The sequence below is a fragment of the Morus notabilis genome, unplaced genomic scaffold (assembly GCF_000414095.1).
Source record: "Morus notabilis unplaced genomic scaffold, ASM41409v2 Scaffold1285, whole genome shotgun sequence".
Lineage (NCBI taxonomy): Eukaryota > Viridiplantae > Streptophyta > Magnoliopsida > Rosales > Moraceae > Morus > Morus notabilis.
In genome coordinates this window covers 216,961-236,150 of record NW_010362783.1, presented here as the reverse complement: position 1 = coordinate 236,150, position 19,190 = coordinate 216,961, and the positions used below count along the sequence as shown (strand labels likewise).

At 34.0% G+C, this 19,190-nt stretch overlaps 2 protein-coding genes across 2 annotated transcripts; both read left to right on the top strand.

The window, feature by feature from the left end:
• Positions 1 to 6,123: 6,123 nt before the first annotated feature.
• On the top strand, positions 6,124 to 7,846 carry LOC21399744 (transmembrane protein 45B). Its single transcript, XM_010102840.2, has one exon. It carries the CDS (start codon positions 6,417 to 6,419, stop codon positions 7,416 to 7,418), a length of 1,002 nt encoding a protein of 333 aa, XP_010101142.1. The 5' UTR covers positions 6,124 to 6,416; the 3' UTR covers positions 7,419 to 7,846.
• Positions 7,847 to 13,119: 5,273 nt separating this feature from the next.
• Positions 13,120 to 14,216, top strand: LOC112092460. Its single transcript, XM_024168686.1, has 3 exons — positions 13,120 to 13,284; positions 13,369 to 13,584; positions 13,707 to 14,216. Exons 1-3 carry the CDS (start codon positions 13,120 to 13,122, stop codon positions 14,214 to 14,216), a joined length of 891 nt encoding a protein of 296 aa, XP_024024454.1.
• Positions 14,217 to 19,190: the final 4,974 nt, after the last annotated feature.

Below are 19,190 nucleotides of genomic sequence, written 5' to 3'. Positions count from 1 at the left end.
GTGAGTTGGCAGATATATTTTAGTATCACATGCGAGCTTGATTCCTCTCTTTAAAAAATAAAAAATAAAATAAAGAAAAGTACTGTAACAACTCCATGATATAAAATGAGTTTAAGATGCATTATTTTATAAAAGATATATTTGAATAAAAGGATAAGAGATTGCTTTCAAGAGAAATGAGATACGGATCAATATTTGTCAAACTCTTGAGAGAAATGAGACACAAAGTGATAAACATTACTTTTTTTTTCTTTTTTTTTTCAATTTCATCCAAAATTTCGTACAAGCTAGGAAAAGAAACAAGTCAACATTGCTACTACATAGATAATGTGGATGTATCTTTTATTATTATTATTATTATTAATTTATTATATGATCTCTTAGCGATCTCTATTTAGGTGATACAAAAACGAGGCATGTATAAGTTTTTCGTATAATGTTTTTTGAGAGGAAAAAGAAATTATCATTCAACTCAACATAAAATACATGTGACTATTAACCCTATAATATAAGGCATAACTCTAAAATTACATTTTATACAAACAAATAACGTACAATGAATTACACGTACGTTAGAGGTCTAAAAATGGACAACGCCTCAGCACAACAAGAACCGAGCATACATACCTTGTTCAATTCGCCGATTCGAGTTTTCAATTCGAACTGAGATGTAACTTTATGTGAGAGCTTTTAATTGTAACAAAAAAGTTAGATGTGACTTTTTATAAGAGCTTTTAACTGTAACAAAACTGGAATTGATTATAGTTAACTGGAATTGAAAACTCGAATTGGTGAAATGAACGAGGCCATAAATTACTAAGGTCATGTTCATTTCACTGATTCAAGTTTAGAATTTAAATTTTACTACAGTAAAAAGCTCTAAAAAACAGTCACATTTATTTTTTTTGTTACAGTAAAAAACTCTCACATAAAATCACATTTCAACTTAAATTAAAAACTTAAATCAATGAACTAAACGGATCATAAATATACACAGCGACTGAAAAGTGAAAACTACTAAAATAAAATCCCTTTCCTTTATTTATATTATTATTTTTATTTTTTGAATTTCAAACTCAAAACCTCAATTTGAAGTGGCTGTGAATTTTGTGTAAAGTTATCTGTAAATTACCAAAAAGTTGTTTATTTTATTTATAAAAGAACAAAACCTTTTAATTTTGATAATAAAATTGTTTAGCATGTTCTTTTATCCAAAAAACTCAAAAAAAAACAACTCAAGTTTCAACTTTATTCAAGTTCACGTTCTTTTAAGTTTTAACTTTATTCAATTTTACTCAACTTTATTCAAGTTCTAACTTCAACTCAAGTTATAACTCAAATTCAACTCAAAAACTACACTCAAGTTACACACAACTCCTAATTTGGCGTTTGTGCTACTGGAATAAAGAGTTAGAACATTCGGTAAATGAAAAGGAAGAAAATTCAATTTGTTCTAGAATGAACACGTGCGCGGCACGTGCGTCAAAAGTCAAGAAGAGCGTAATGCACATGTCATTTCCAATTTTCAGGATTTGGGAGGAGTCTTGCCCTACAAACGGGTCATAACTCACTACTATCCACAAAAAGAATAAATAAATATATATATATATATATATATAGAGAGAGAGAGAGAGAGAGAGAGAGAGAGAGAGAGAGAGAACGATAAAAAAGAAAAAAAACAAGAAAAAAAAAAGTTGTCTTGACTCACAAGAATAAGGTGAGGAAATTTCGTGCTGGGAAAGACAAACTTGTCTACTGGAAAATAAAACGTATACAAACAACATAACATAATTCTTGAATCGTATGCTGTACGTCAAGTATAATTAATAGTGATTATCCTCGTAGAGAATTAAAAAAAAAAACACTTTTCACTTGGAATATGAAACTTGTCCACATGAAGAACAGAAGCAATATATGAAAGTTCTCCTCATTTGTTTGTGGATAACTCAAAGAAAATTTGTCTTCGTCATCTAAGAAGACCAAAATAAAATTCTGTTTGAAGTCAAATTAAATGTCAACTGCAGACATCTAGTCACCAGACCAAATAATCTAGAACTTGTACGTTGTTTATGGACACAAAAATTATTAAAGGCATGTTTTGTTGACAGGTTTAAATATAATTTTAACAAAAATTTAAATTTTATAAGAAAAAATAGTATAACAAAACTTTTTAAATAACTGGAGTTCAAACTCCTAAACCAAACAAGCCTAAGATTAGTTTGTTGTGAGAAAAACAAAAAATAGCAAATAAAGTTTGGTTCAGTTTTTGTGGTGGTAACCATTGAAAAAAAAAAAAAACAAAAACAAACAGAGAGATATGGCTTAATCTTTAATGACGCGCATAAAAGAATTGATTTAAAAACTATATACATAAAAGAGCTAAAAGATTTTTTTACTCCACTCTCTAACTATTAAGCAGGTCTCGTTCACTTTACGGATTTGAATTTTTAATTTGAACTGAGATGTGATATTTTCTGAGAGCTTTTTACTGTAACATAAAAGTTAGATGTGACATTTTCTGAGAGCTTTTTACTGTAGAAACCTAATTGAAAACTCGAATCGGAAAAATGAACGAGGTTATTTCTCTCTCGCTTGCTCCTATAATTATATATTTTCAAATGTGTCCTTGCTTATTGTTCTTTGTGTAATCCATATTATATCAAAGGTGATCATTATAAATACTTTTTTTTTCTATGATTGACCCACTGGAAAAAAACTCTCGAATGTATCATTTTTAAACAGTTTTTCATGCAACCCTTACAACTATTATTTACAACTATTATTTTCTCATAAATACCTTTTTAATTTGTTCCTTTTTCATTGCCTTTTCTTTCCCTTTCCTGATGTTTTTTTTTGCTTTTTATTTCCAGCAAGGTTCTTCTATAATTTAATATTATCCCCTATCTAAAAATAGAAGTGACTAATCCAAAAGGTCGAGGTATAAGTTCTTTTATTTCATTATCATAAATATAGTTACAATAGGAATTGGTTTTATTAACATTTTTTCATGGAACATTTTTTTTTACATTCACACACACATAGTTAAAAGTTTGGGCAGGTCTAAACATACCGACACGAGGCTTGACATTGTTGGCCTGCCTCGACCTAAATTTTTGGGCGGGGCCTGACTGAGGTTTCAAGCTCGAAAGCTTATTCGGGTCGGGCCGGTGCATATATACACACATACATATAGATTTGCAAGTTTGACCCAATTTAAACGGGCTGGCCTGAAGCTCGTCATTGTTGGTCTGACATGGTCTAAGGTTTATTGGGTCGAGGTTTTGAGCCCGAAATCTTATTCAGGTCTTTTAAAAAAAAAAAATAAAGTACCTTATAAAATATAAGGGTCAACACGATCTGGGGTTCTCTGCATTTTAGGGCTTGGCCAGACCCAAATTCTTATTTAGAGTTAGGCTCCACTCGGATTAGACTGTCCAAACTTTCACCCATACATATATGAAATAGTAAAACTATGTTGCATCATTCATACACTTTTGTTCACGCATTGCTCCCTTATGTTTTAATCATACACTTTTGTTTTAACCACGCTCGATTTCGTATATCCTAAATGGGTCTTTTTTTATTGGGTCTAGGAACTTATATTCGAGCGTGTTCGTTTGGTTCATGTATTCAGAACCATTATGAGAGAAAAACACTGTAGAGAACCATGAATTATAATTCAGAATCAGAGATGAATACAGGAAACAAACGGGCTACTGAGTCTTTTTTTATTGGGTCTAGGAACTTATGTTTAATGCGATGTTTAATATGTCTTCACTGGTGGATCCGTGTTTAAGGTCGATTTCCTTTATAATTGGTCTTCATTTCCGACCATATTTAATAATGTAACTTATTAATTTTGAAATGTAACCCCTAAAGCCACTTAGTGGCGTTGATTTAACCCCTAAAGCTACTTAGGGCTTTACTTTTTCCATTGGGCATTCTTCTCACTCAATTTTACAGATATTAATGAAACAAGACATAAATATTCATAATTATTAATAAATGAATTGCCCAGCTCATCTTCAAGGGTTTAACGTCCTCTTATTCACAGAATAAGGAAAAAAATATGGTTGCGTCAAAGGTTAGAATTGGAGCAAACATCTAAAACCAAAGTGAACTAAGCTTGAAATTTGTGACGATCATCCATTTGTTTCACGAGTTTAAACCACATTAATTACTAATACCGTTTTATTACAGTATTTTTTTTTATAAAAAATTAAAATTTTATTTAAATTTATGAACCGATCTAGTATAAAAATAAAAGAACAAAACAATTACAAAGAAAAACCTCTCGCTTTCACAAACGAAATGAAAATTTGGACCAACCGTTCAAACTTGAAATTAGCCAATTCCCCTCTTCTCTTTAGAAAGCTGTTGGACAAGCATCCTAAAAAACGGACAAATTAAATTAAAGAATTATTTTCATAATTGTCATTCAAATTATGTACTATAATTTAAAATGACTTTCATTTTTCAAAACGATTTAAAACTCCTCTCAACCTATAGAAAATAGAGCATAACACCTACTCCATCCATTTTTATCTATAAATTTAATTATTGGCGTGACATGTCTTTTGACATTATAGAAAGATATTAAATTCTAATTAATTCTATTAAAATGACGAAATATTAAAAAAATAAATAAAAACAAATAAAAGCTCCCTTTAAAAAATAAAAAGGTATTAATTATTGAATAATAATAATAATAATATTCAGAATCTAAAAAAAACAAAAAACTTCTGAAATTATAAAAAAAGAAAAGATATGGAGTTTGAACTTAGATCGTTTAGTTGAGAAATTTATATCTCAATTTAAATCATAATTTATTATTTATTATAATATTTTTTCTTATAAAAAATACACATAAATTAAAAATAATTTTAATTTTATGATTTTAATTCATAAATCAATCGTCTCCGGACGAATTAAAAAAAAAAAAAACACCTCACGATCACCGTATGCCGTTCTTCTCTACCACCTTCTGAATCTCTTGACTCTTAGCCAAACCTTGCCCTCTCATAGTCCTAACATTACTGAACACAGATCACCCCCAATCTTCCTCCACAATCCACATTCAGAATCCTAACCCTTCAAAACCCCTAACATTAGAATCTCCAAATCTTCAAAACAGAAAGCCCCATCGGAGCACTCTGTGGAGTGCGACCAAAACGACGATGTAACAGAGGAATTTTCCCCCGAAAATCCTCGACCCAACAACGACGATGGCGATCTCTCATCAGTTTCCTTTGCCCGCAACCACGTCTCCGCCGTCGCCTTTCGCCCCTCGCAAGCCCCGGTTCAAATCTCACCCAAGCCGAGCCCGCAAACATCCCCGACCAGATCCATGCCATCTCAATCTCGAGTAAGACGACCGACAATGAGATTGGGGATGGGCATTGGGCGGTTGTGTGGGTTGGGGGAGACCTAAAATCTGAAAAATCCCAGAGAATAAAATCTCACAAATGCTTATATGTATGTAAACCTGTTCGTGATTACTAATTGAAAGGGAAGAGATTCATGCTGTTTGAAGCAGAATAGTGAAATAGGTGATCAGGATCTTGGCGAAGTTTTTCTTTTCCTGTGATTTTCGTTCTTCTCCATGGGATCGATGGGTTTTTTCTATTTCGAAATATATTGAGCTTTTTTTTTCTCTATTATTTTTTTTTTATTCTTTATTATTTTTTTAATACTTAATCATTCTAATAGAGTTAATTAATATCTTCAGTAAATATATTTGTAGACAGAAGTAGATGGAAAGTGTTTTGATTTGTTTTTTTTTTATAAATTAAGGGATATTTTAAATCATTTTGAGAAATCATATACATTTTAAATTAAGATAAATAGCTTAGAAACAATTATAAAAGTAATCTTAAATTAAACAACATTGTTATATTTAACAAGCTTAAAACTTGCCATGTTGCAAGACAACATAAAAGCAACATATAATTGAGTAGTCCCTTATCTTTTAATAAAAGAGGAGACTGTGTAGTAACACACACAAAAGTGAAAACATTTAAGGGCAAGTTCGTCATTTGGTAGATTCGTATTTGATAATTGTACCATGACAAAGACTTATAATAATAATAATATTATTATTATTATTCTAGAAATACGGTTGGCTGCGGTTAGCTTCCACAGTTGGGGCCATTTCGGTCAAACTCTTCATTCTAAGACGTAACCCCCAAGCCACCAAAAAATGAAACTCTCGAGTTGGGCATTCAAATTACAAAACTCCCTTTTGAAATTCAACACAAAATCACCATTTAAAAAGCCCCCCGTTCCTCTTTCTCTTTCCCCCTCAAACTCTCCCCTCTTAATCTTATTGCCTAATTAAAACACACAACAAAAACCTCTCTAATCTCCCTCTCTCTCTCTCTCTGCATATCTTTAGTAACTAATATTATTATTATATCATGGGGACTTTGGTAGGGCATGTAGCCCCGGGCATGGGGTTCTTGCTAATAGGACTATGGCACCTCTTCAACCACATCAAGCTCCACGCCCTCCACCCGACTTCCTACACCGCGCCGCCGTGGTTTCCCGCCTCCAAGCTCAGACACCTCGAGCTCTTCCTCATCATGGCAGGCTCCGCCGCCTCCGTCGCCATGGAGCTCTTCATTGGCCCCAAAAGCCACCAGCCCTTGGACCCCGACGGCACCATCCCCTCCAACCATCTCCACAACTTCGAGCACTCCTCCATTTCTCTCACCTTCTTCTCCTACGCCCTCCTCTCCCTCCTCCTCGACAAATACTCCTCAAGACTGTCATCCCATCACCACGTTCGGGCCGCAAAATACGGCCTGACTCAGTTCCTCGGCGCGGTCGCTTTCGGGCAGCAGCTCCTCCTCTTCCACCTCCACTCGGCCGACCACATGGGCCCCGAGGGACAGTACCATTCGCTTCTCCAGCTCGCGATTCTCGTCTCCGTGATCACGACCCTGATGGGAATTGGGTATCCCAAGAGCTTCATGGTGAGTTTTATCAGGTCTTTGAGCATATTCTCCCAAGGGGTTTGGCTTGTTGTTATGGGCTTTATGTTGTGGACTCCGAGTTTGATTCCAAAAGGGTGTTTCATGCACTTTGAAGAAGGCCACCATGTCGTTCGTTGCTCTGGGGAAGAGTCGCTTCACAGAGCCAAGTCTCTTGTGAATCTTCAATTTAGTTGGTTGTTAATTGGAATCGCCGTTTTTGGGACGTCTCTATACATGGGATTGGTCTTAATTTACGGAGAAGATCAAAAAGTTGAGTATTTCTCACTTGGGTTGAAAGAATTCGAAGATGATCAGGAAGATGATGATCAAGACACGGATGATGTTGAATCCCAGAAGAAAAGCGAGGTTGCTATTAGTGGGACTTCCAAGAGTTTTATTGAAATGGGAAAATCAAGTTTTGGGCACATTGATATTGAAAGGTAGGGAATTGGACGGGGAATTAGGTATGTGTACAAATTAATTAGGTCGGTGGGATATCGTGAGAAAATTCGTGTTTATTTTGCTTAGTTGGTTTTTTTTTTTATTAAAAAATTATGATATATATTGCAAGAAGGGGAAGCTAAATGTAATTACAAGGAAAACATTGTTCCGTGTTATATTTGGTGGATTATAGTGCTTTTAGTCAGTCCATTTTGTAATTTGTGTGTACATTTTAAATCGTGCAAGAGATTAGAGGAAAGTGACATGCTAGAGGGATAATTTGTGTGCATATATTCAAACGCCCACCAACTAGTTGTAAAGAAACTTCCTAGTTGATTTGGTTTAAAAATTATACTGTTTTTATTTTTATTTTTTTTCCTTTTACTTCCATATACTTGTTTGATTATGTACTCTATGGCCTTTTATAAAGATTTGAAGCCTTTATCACGTTGTCCTTGCATGCTGTAATAATTGATTAGAATGGCCAAAACTTTTTTAGTTGTCCGTGTGTATGTGATATATATATATATATATATATACATATACACATATACATATGTATATGAGCTGGTTTTCTGGATGATTATGAATCGTACGTAATATTCCACGTGATTTATGTAATTCTTAATTAACGTTCTTGAAATAATTAATGTGTTGCGAAAGCATATAAAGTAAGAAAAAACAAAACTTGCAAGGCAAATTTAATATTCTTCAGCCTCAGCCTCCATCCAAATAAAATAAAATAATTCAACCCCCTGATTGCGTGACGAAATTGTAATTCCAACAGATTTTTTTAATAACAACTCGATATACAATTATCATTTTCAGTATTTTGACGAATAGAATGATCAGCAAAACTTTAGAGAGAGAAATTTAAAGAGAGAATTTTATTAATCTTGTGAATATGTACAAAATGAAGAGTTTTAAAGTTTTATTTATAAGAAAATTTTCAGACTATTTACGGTTACTATTTACAAAGAAGAAAAACTTTAGAGAGAGAGAATTTCATTAATCCTGTGAAGATATATAAAATGAAGAGTCTTAGAGTTCTATTCATAAAAAAAAAATTGGCACTACTCACGGTTACTATTTGTACAGTACTTACTGTTTACGGTTACTATTTGTACAGTAAGATTCTGACATGAATAGTAGTACTTTGACTGACTTGCATAGTAACTTTGACTAAGGTGGAAAGTTACTATTCATAACACTTCCCCTTAAATGTCCACCATTCATGATGCCTCATTAAAATCCTTGTAAGAAAAAATTCAGTGGGATAAAAACCATAGCAAAGGGAAAAAGAGAACATTATTTATCTATATGTGTTTATGTTGTCTCGTTAAAAACCTTAGCAGGAAAACTCAGTGGGATAAAACCATAATAAGAAAAAAAGAATACAACCACGTAAAGATTATTATTTGTACAGTACTTACTGTTTATATAGTAAGTTTTTGACATGAATAGTAACTTTGACTGACTTACATAATAACTTTAACTGAGGTGGACATCTACTATTCATAACACAACCAAGTTTTATTTATGTATTTATTTTTTAACATTTTGCGTTTATTTTAAGCTCTAATTTTCATGTGTGTGTTGTGCAAATAGAAGCTTGGAAACTACTCTTTTCCCTGCTAAGAAAAAGATGGCAGAAGTTATTGCTAGCTTGCCTATGGACTCAATGTCAATAATAAATGACTTTGTAAGCAATGAAACTTTGAAAGTAACATATATGTATACGACACCGATGCCCAAACAAAATAACAATATAGTAATAATACAATATTGAGATTAAAAAGAATAGTACTATAACACATGTTTGGTTTTTTGCTTTTGTTAATCTTTTATTTTTTCAATGAGAGTAATCAGAACTGTTGTTATAATGGCAGCTCCTGTTTTCTTTACAAGCTGGCAATGGTATATGTTACTAGTAGTATAATTATCACTATATATTTTAACCAATTAAATAGTCAGCAAATGTTAATTGTAAGACCCACACATAAGGCGTCATAATTGTATTATATCATGTTAAATCTTTAATAACATAAAAAACCAATAATAGTCAATTATTGTTGATGACACATATTGATTAGCATGTATTTATTTTTTAAGGTCTTTTCAGATGGAATCTTCTTAATGAAAAGGAGAGTTTATGACGGTTAGATTTAATTAAAATCGTATTAGATTAAAAAAAATATAACATATAATTTTTAATATATATCTAATATATGAAAATAAAATATTTTTAATAGTTTAGTTTATCTGCACGGATGAAAAAAATATTATTTTTTTATTATTCATAAAGAAAACACTTTTGTTAACTTCGAGATTTTTAGGGTTCGTTTGATACGATGATTTAAATCAGGGTGATTCTAATCATAATTCTGGAATCAAAACTATGATTTATGATTTTGGGTTCAAATTATGATTCTGAAACCATGATTCAGAATCAAGGGTTTGAATCACCTTGAATCAAGAGGAGGGGGTTAGAATCATGATTTGAGCTAATTTAAAACATCACATCAGATTCTGAATCATGATTCAGAATCATCTAAACTAAATACTGATTCTGAATCAGGATCTAGAATCATGATTTTAGATCCATCTACCAAACGCAGCCTTGTGATGATACCACTGTACCAATTTGCGTTTGACAAGGAAGTGTAAAGCCATGATTCAGAATCATCCAAACTAAATACTGATTCTGAATCAAGATCCAGAATCATGATTTTGGATACATCTACCAAACGCAGCGTTGCGATGATACTACTGTACCAATTTGCGTTTGACAAGGAAGTGTAAAGCTTCAACTGCCCCGTGATTAAGATAAGATGCATTTTGATGTAGGCCACTACGTATGCGTATATATGTTTTTGAATAATGTATATTTCGCCGAAGATGACGGCGCCCATTTGTGGCGTGTGTATCTGAGAAAAGAAATGGACAGATTACGACGTTATAGAATAATTTTTTTTTTCCATTAATTTTAACCCTCTATTTTTCTTTTCTTTTCGTTTCTTTTTTTATTTATTTAGTTGAAGTTCTTTATACCATCTATTTTTAAGGGTATTTAAAAAAAGATACCCTTTATTATGAAGTGTAGTTAATTTATACATTAATTTGTGTTAAAATCTTTACTTTTTCATGTCAAGAATCAATTTCTTTTTCTTAACATTTTTTACTATAAATGTTAAGATAAAGAAAAAAACATTAGAATTTCTAAAAATAACAACAAAGAAAATAAATAAAATGAAAATAAAAAGTGACTTGCTCTGCTCTCCCTACTCCCCACATAGTGCAAGTTGCCTTTGTAACAACCTAACTTATTGAACCATTATTTAACATACTTAAACTTGATTTGTTAACTTTAAAATTTTTTTCTTTACTAAAATTTCAAAAGAATTTTTTAATTTAAAAACTTTAAAATTATTAATTCAAACATGCTTTGTATAAATATTAGAAACCTTATACCGATAAACCAAGCGAAAACTTAAATTTAGAATATACCTCCATCGAGTACTAGAAGTTACCTAAAACACTAGTATCCTTAAGATACAGGCTTAAAGATGGTAAATTGTTAAAATTGTTAATTATTAAAAGGGAAAAAACCAGAAGTACTACTCAATAGTGTAAAAAATATTATTTATGGTACTGCACTAAAAAATAAATAATTATCATGTCATTAATAAAGAGAAAACAAAAGGCTATAATGATAGCTAATTATTTAAAATGACATAAATAATAAATCTGTACAAAATCATGACAAACCATGTATTATTTTCTTATTTAAAATTTTTTTGATCACATGCAACTAAATACTAATCGTTACCATCACATAATTACTTAAGCTTAAAAGTTAAAAATAGCAAAACATTATGCCTAGTTTGATTTTAAAATCATCTTATTCTTTTTACTGTAATAAGACTCATCATCTTATTTTTTGCTCAAAAGTAATAAGAATCATCCTAGTCATAATGACGTGCCATATTGAATCATATTCACTTGACAAAAGTAAATCTTAAACAAATATAAATTTCACAAAAAAAAAAAAAAAAAAAAAAATTCTTAATGAGGAAATAAAATTTAGTTATGGTATCTTGTACCCTTGTTTCCATTATTGGCATCTGTTATGGTATCAGTCACGCCAAGATATGGGTTTTATACTTGGATTACCTATATCACGAACAAATATGAGTGAATTTTCGCTAATAAGTACAAATAAATTCTCATAAACATTTAATAATCAATCATGCATGTCATGATCAGCCATATTATTCTTTTTATATCTTTTCTCTTATTTATACCTAGAGTCAAACTAATTGAGGCTTTAAGTTGGATTTTATTTTTTTCTTCTAAATGTTAGAGCAGGAAAGCTAAATCTTGTCTTTGGGTGCAGCAAAAAGAAAAGGGATCAACAGCAAAGTTGATAGATCCCAATTGCATAAACGTGCTAGACAAAACTGCTGGAAAAAATGGCTTAATTAAGCATTTTAAAGGCCCATTTTGAGGCTCATATTAGAATAGGGCTCAATTAGTTTTTTGAGACGGGTCTCGATGGATTTACGTTCTCCATCACGAGGAGATCGAACTCAATTATTCACACTCAAAATAGATATTGGGTGAATGAGAAATTGATATTCTAAGTATGTCACTTGAAATAGTTAAGGTAGTAAAAAATTGCAAAAATCATACATTTGCTAGGAAAGAAGCCTTGGTGGTGTTTATAAGTGATTGCACTTTAAAGCCTAGGTAAGCATGTATATTAGAAAGGCTCTCTCACACGAAAGAGGGTGCAAATCACGGTCCCGACTGGTTAAGGACCCAGTGTGTGCGCCTACGGACACGAATGCCGGACTGAAAAACCCACTATGTACTGGCTTTATTTTGTATTTTATTTTTTTGATTCGACGCAAGACCTTCCACGTTCAGCCAAACCGTTTGGCTTGCAAAATGGTGATTAAAGGGGCTTAATGGCTAGTTTAATGGCCGAGCTTAATTGTGAGATAATGGTTAGTTATGGCTTCGGTTTTTTCTTCTTAAAATCCGAACCTAGTTATGGTTTGTGGCCGGATTCATCTCAGAGGAAGGAGCACAGTTTTGCACCATAAAGATTAGACCATAATTGTGTGATTAAGTCTCACAATTCCTTATCTCAAGACCTCTTTCTCAAGAGCCTATATAAGGCTTGTAACACATGAAGGAGAGCACTAACTTGCACTCGACCACTCTTCTCCTCCTCTCTCTCGGTTTTTCTTTTTCCTCGAGTTCTTTTTGTAGTCGTTTTCGGTGATAGAGGAAAGGTGTAGTTCTAGTTCACCGGACGGTTCCGATAGTGCTTCGAGCTACCGTCGTTGTCGTTGTATCCTGAAAACTGGACATCTAACATAACCTCAAGCATTCACTGAAGGGGACAAATTCATTTTAAGGAAAGCGTAGATCACAACCTCGACATCCTTGGTAATTCATTTTCCAAGTTTGGTAGAAAGATTGAATTTGTGTTGTAACAATTTTATTATTTTGTTCTTGCAAAAAGTTGTTATAGATATTGTTCTTCTTTGTATTATCCATATTATTGATAACAATCTTAAAACATATTTGATACAAAGGAGGACTTTGTAGGAAAGAAAGAAAAACAACGTTTTTTTTTTGTTGTAGGAAATTTTTTACCAATTTCCTTACTAACTTGGAAATTTTTTTTGAAGAAATGGCTGATAACATGAGCGTGGTTGTTTCTGCTAGAAGCAACACTATGAGGCCTAAGCCGTCGCCGGTGGGACAAACGTCTGTCTCGGTCCTAACCCCTGCTTTGATCTTGACACGGCCTTCACCAGTCTTGGTTCATGTGAACCACAATGAGAAGCCTGATAAAGTCAGTGGGCTAAATTTTAAGACTTGACAACAAAAAATGTTGTTTTATCTAACAACATTGAATCTTGCGAGCTTCTTGAAAGAGGATCCTCCTACTGTTAGAGAGGATGAAGTGGATACTCAAGCATTCCATGCAGTTGATGCATGGAACCATTCTGCCTTCCTATGTCGGAACTATGTGTTGAACGACTATATTGATGGACTTTACAACGTGTATAGCTTAAAGAAAACAACTGAGGAATTATGGGAATCTTTAGACCAGAAATACAAGTCTGAAGACGCGGGTGCTAAGAAGTTCTTAGTAGGCTAATTCCTGAATACAAGATGGTGGACTCGAAAACTGTTATTAGTCAAGCTCAATAGCTCTAATTGATAATTCACAAGATACATGCTGAAGGAATAACTATTAGTGAATCTTTTCAGATGCACAAGAGGAAAGAAATGACCGTTGAGCAATTGGTTGTCAGGCTTCGTATTAAAGAAGACAATAGGCGGTTTGAGAAGAAGTTCTCCAATGCAACCGCAAGCTCTGCTGAGGCTAATGTGGTGGAGCATGATGGCTCCAAAAAGAAAAGAGAACCCAGATCCAAGTTGGGACCAAAAGGAGGAATTGTCAAGAAAAAATTCCAAGGGAAATGCTTCAATTGCAATAAGGTTGGGCACAAGTCGGCAGATTGCAAGCTGCCGAAGCAAAACAAGGATAAAGAGGCCAATGCGGTGGACACCATTTCTAAAGAAGTATCCGACATCAGCTTGTCAACTGTTGTCTCCAAAGTGAACTTGGTCGACTCCAATCCAAAGGAGTGGTGCCTCGATACTGGGGCTACTAGACACATTTACTGTGACTGGGCCAAGTTTGTTGATCTAATTCCGTTGGAAACTGGAGAGAAGCTTTTCATGGGTAACTCCGCAACTTCTGTGATCAAAGGCTAAGGAACGGTGTTCTTAAAGATGACTTCGGGCAAGGAAGTGAAGCCCCACAACGAGCTATATGTGCCCGACATCTGAAAGAATCTTATATCCGGGACGATGCTTAGCATGCACGACTTCAAGATGATGTTTGAAGCCGATAAAATAGTTTTGTCTAAGATGAGAATGTATGTGGGGAGGGGTTATGTAAAGAATGGCATGTGGAAAATGAATGCCATAGCTGTAAAACCCAAGAAAATGAATAAAAAGAAAGAGTTTTTCATTTATATGTTTGAGCCTTCTAACTTATGGCATGGTAGACTAGGACGTGTTAATTATGATACATTGCGTAAATTAATTAACTTGGATCACATACTCGCATTTCATATTGATTCAAAATGTAAATGTGAAACTTATGTAGAGGCTAAACTAATAAGGTCATCATTCCAAACGATAGAAAGAAACACTAAACCACTTGATCTAATACATAGTGATGTTTGTGACTTAAAGTTTATTCAAACTAGAGGTGGTAATAAGTATTTTATCACTTTCATTGATGATAGCACAAAGTATTGCTATGTATATTTGCTAAAAAGTGAAGATGAAGCTATAGAAAAATTTTCTCTCTACAAGTAAGAAGTTGAAAACCAACTTAATAAAAAGATTAAGATGGTAAGAAGTGACCAAGGTGGTGAGTATGCCGAACCACTTAGTGCACTTTGTGCACAACATGGAATTATTTACGAAGTCACACCTCCATATTCTCCCCAATCGAATGCCATTGCTGAACTAGAAAAATCGTACCTTAAAGGATATGATGAATGCGATGTTAATAAGTTATGGGTTGCCACAGAACATGTGGGGAGAATCCATTTTATCAGCTAATTACCGTTTAAAAAAGGTTTCGCGTAAGAAAATCGATAAGACCCACTATGATTTGTGGAAAGGAAGGAAACCTTCTTACAAATACTTGAAAGTATGGGGGTATTTGGCCAAGGTAATGACACCAACGCCAAAAAAGATGAAGATAGGTTCGAAAACGGTTGATTGCATCTTCATTGGGTATGCTCATAACAGTACCACATATCGGTTCCTTGTGCACAAGTCTAAAAACCTTGACATACACAAGAACACGATATTAGAGTCTAGGAATGCATCGTTCTTTGAACATGTATTTCCATGTAAGACTAAGGAAAATGAGCCAAGTTCGTCAAAATGAATTTTTGAGACTATCATAGAAGATAGTAGTCAAAATTCTGAAAACAATGAAGACGTGGAAATAGAAGAAGAGCCTAGACGAAGTAAGAGAACAATGATAGAAAAGTCTTTCGGACTGGATTTTCTAACCTATATGCTAGAGGCTGAACCTCAAACGTATAAAGAAGCTGTGAGCTCAACTGAGGGTCCTTTATGGAAAGAAGCCATAAAGAGTGAAAGAGATTCCATTTTACAAAATCATACTTAAGAACTAGTAGACCTTCCACCAGGAAATAAACTACTAGGTTCTAAATGAATTTTTAAACAAAAAATGAAGACAGATGGAACAATTGACAAGTATAAGGCCAGAATAGTAATAAAAGGTTATAGACAACGAGAATGTCTTGATTACTTTGACACGTATTCTCTTGTGACGAGAATAACATGTATAAGGATGATACTAGCGATTGTTGCGCTGCGGAATCTTAAAGTTCATCAAATGGATGTGAAGGCAACCTTTCTAAATGGAGATCTAGAAGAAGAAATCTACATGGAACAACTTGAGGGTTGTGTAGCTCCAGGACAAGAGAAAAAGGTCTGCAAATTGGTGAAGTCTTTGTATGGACTGAAATAAGCACAAAAATAATGACATAAGAAATTTGACAATGTCATGATGTCAAAATGGATTCAAAATCAACGAGTGTGACAAATGTGTTTATGTCAAAAATACAAAAGATGGTTTTGTCATTCTTTGTCTGTATGTAGATGACATAATAATTGTGGGTAGCAATGATCGGATGGTCAAATCTACCAAACACATGTTGAACTTAAAGTTTGACATGAAAGATATGAGACCAGCTGATGTGATTTTGGGTATCAAAATTAAAAGGGTGCCTGATGGTCTCATATTGACTTAGTCACATTGCGTGGACAAGATACTTAACAAGTTTAATAAAAATGATTCTGGTATAGCCAGAACTCTGATTGATATAAGTTAAAATATGGCCAAAAACAGAGGATAAAGCATATCCCATGTGGAGTATGCTAGAGTGATTGGCAGTCTGATGTACTTAGTGAGCTGTACAAGACCAGATATTGCCTTCACTATAAGTAGATTGAGCAGATTCACGAGTGACCCAGAAAATGACCACTGGAAAGCAATTGTGAGAGAACTGAGGTACTTAAGATATACTCATGACTATGGACTGCATTACACAAGAGAACCTGCTATTTTAGAAGGATACTCTGACGCAAGTTGGATATTTGATACACAGGATTCTAAGACTACTAGTGGATATGTATTTACCATGGGTGGTGTAGCTATTTCATGGAAATTCTCTAAGCAAACGGTAATAACCAGATCCATGATGGAAGCTGAGTTTGTCGCTTTGGATAAATGTGGTGAAGAAGTTGAATGGCTTAGACATTTCTTAGAGGATATTTTGGATTTGCCAAAATCTGCACCTGTAAATTGCATACACAGTGATCGCCAATCAGCTATTGGTAGAGCACATAATACGATGTATAATGGTAAGTCTAGACATATACGTCGTCAGCATAATACCATTAGACAACTAATCTCAATGGGAGTCATAGCCGTCTACTATATAAAGTCGAAAGACAATATTGCGGATTCGCTGACCAAAGGACTGAATAGATATCAAGTTGAAAAAACATCGAGAGGAATGAGACTGAAGCCCATGGAATAAATAGGTCGAAGTAGTAGAAACCCAACCTAGTTGACTGGAGATCCCAAGATCTAGGTTCAATGTGACAACTAAATTGTATAGACCAGCTGAGTTCACTGTGAAGGTAACCCCGGCCTATTGCTATGATGATAACAGTGAAACCCATACTAGAAGAGGTTAAACATTAGTTTTTAATGATTCTTATGCATCGGATACGTCAGGAATCCGAGCAGAGTAATACGGGTTACTCTTCATTAAGAAATCACCTATGTGAGAGAGAAATGAGGGCCATTTCAAAGGAGAATTGTGAGGGCTCAATTCTTTAAAAACTCTTGTAGAACCAGGTACATGTTCATGGCTGAAACAAACATAACAATGAGAACATAACTGTGTCAGGAAGATGTCTATTTGAGGTATATTAACGTTTACACGAAGGCAGAACAGTTCAAGGACATCGCGTTTACTGGTCAACCAATAAAGTTAATGTATTCTCATAAGGGAAGGTTCAAGGCTTAATGCCTACCTATCCTTTGCAGGCATCGACTGTAGAACTCTATCACCGTGTCGAGTCTGTATTTTTTCTCATCGTTAGTCAATTTTCATTCATGTGGGGGATTGTGGGAAAAAAAATGGCTTAATTAAGCATTTTAAAGGCCCATATTAGAATGGGGCCCAATTGATTTTTGAGACGGGTCTCGATGAATTTGCATTCTCCATCATGAGGAGATCAAAATCGATTATTCATACACTCAAAATGGATATTGGGTAAATGAGAAATTGATATTTTAAGTATGTCACTTGGAATGGTTAAGGTATTAGAAAATTATAAAAATCTCACATTGGCTAGGAAAGAAGCCTTGGTGGTGTTTATAAGTGATTGCACTTTGAAACCTAGGTAAGCATGTATACCAGAGGGGCTCTCTCACACGCAGGGGGGGGGGGCAAATCACGGTCCCGGCTGGTTAGGGGCCCAATGTATGTGCCTACGGACACGAATACCTGACCGAAAAACCCACTCCGTACTGGCTTTGTTTTGCAATTTTTATTTTTTGATTCAGCCCAAGACCTTCCACGTTCAGCCAAACCGTTTGGCTTGTATAATGGTGATTAAAGGGGCTCAATGGCTAGTTTAATGGCCGAGCTTAATTGTGAGATAATGGTTAGTTATGGCTTCGGTGTTTTCTTCTTAAAATCTGAACCTAGCTATGGTTTGTGGCTGGATTCATCTCAGAGGAAGGAGCACGATTTTACACCATAAAGATTCTACCATAATTGTGTGATTAAGTCCCCTTGTCTCAAGACCTCTTTCTCAAGAGCCTATATATGGCTTGTAACAGATGAAGGAGAGCACTAACTTGCAGTCGACCACTCTTATCCTGCTCTCTCTCGGTTTTTCTTTTTCCTCGAGTTCTTTTTGTAGTCGTTTTCGGTGATAGAGGAAAGGTGTAGTTCTAGTTCGCCGGATAGTTTCGATAGTACTTCGAGCTACCGTCGTTGTCGTTATATCCTGGGAAACAGACATCTAACGTAACCTCAATCACTAATCGGAGGGGATGAATCTGTTTTAAGGAAAGCGTGGTTCACGTGCCTCGATATCTTTTCCAATTCGTTTTCCAAGTTTGATAGAAATGTTGATTTGTGTTGTAACAATTTTATTATTTTGTTCATGCAAAAAGTTGTTACATATATTATTTTTATTTGTATTATCCATATTATTGCTAAAAAAATAAGAAGGGAGAATATAGGGACGATCGACATTCTACATTATGATAGTTGATATAACTTATGCAATTACTTAGTTGTTATATATGTATATATATTTTGTAGGATTAATTTTCTCAGCAACTTAAAGATTGTAGATTTATATTTGAGGGACAGAATGACTTATTATCTGCAGCGCCAGGGACACCGAAGCATCCTGGCCATGTTAGAGGTCAGTCCCAATTTGTTAGACAAAAGACTTTTATACACAAGTCGATTCAAAAACTCTAGTGTAAAAGATGTTGAGATAAGTGCATTAAAGGCTAATTTTGTGGTGCTAACGACTATTGTTGAAAGTTTACAAAGGAATATATATATATATATATATATATATATATATGTAAAAAAAAAG

What these genes read in the sequence shown, in the direction of transcription:
- LOC21399744 (XM_010102840.2), top strand. Translation starts at nt 6,417, where the DNA reads ATGGGGACTTTGGTAGGGCATGTAGCCCCGGGCATGGGGTTCTTGCTA.
- LOC112092460 (XM_024168686.1), top strand. Translation starts at nt 13,120, where the DNA reads ATGGCTGATAACATGAGCGTGGTTGTTTCTGCTAGAAGCAACACTATG. An exon ending in ACAATGAGAAGCCTGATAAA is followed by an intron (nt 13,285 to 13,368) that starts GTCAGTGGGCTA and finishes TTCTTGAAAGAG; the next exon opens with GATCCTCCTACTGTTAGAGA. An exon ending in CGGGTGCTAAGAAGTTCTTA is followed by an intron (nt 13,585 to 13,706) that starts GTAGGCTAATTC and finishes GAATCTTTTCAG; the next exon opens with ATGCACAAGAGGAAAGAAAT.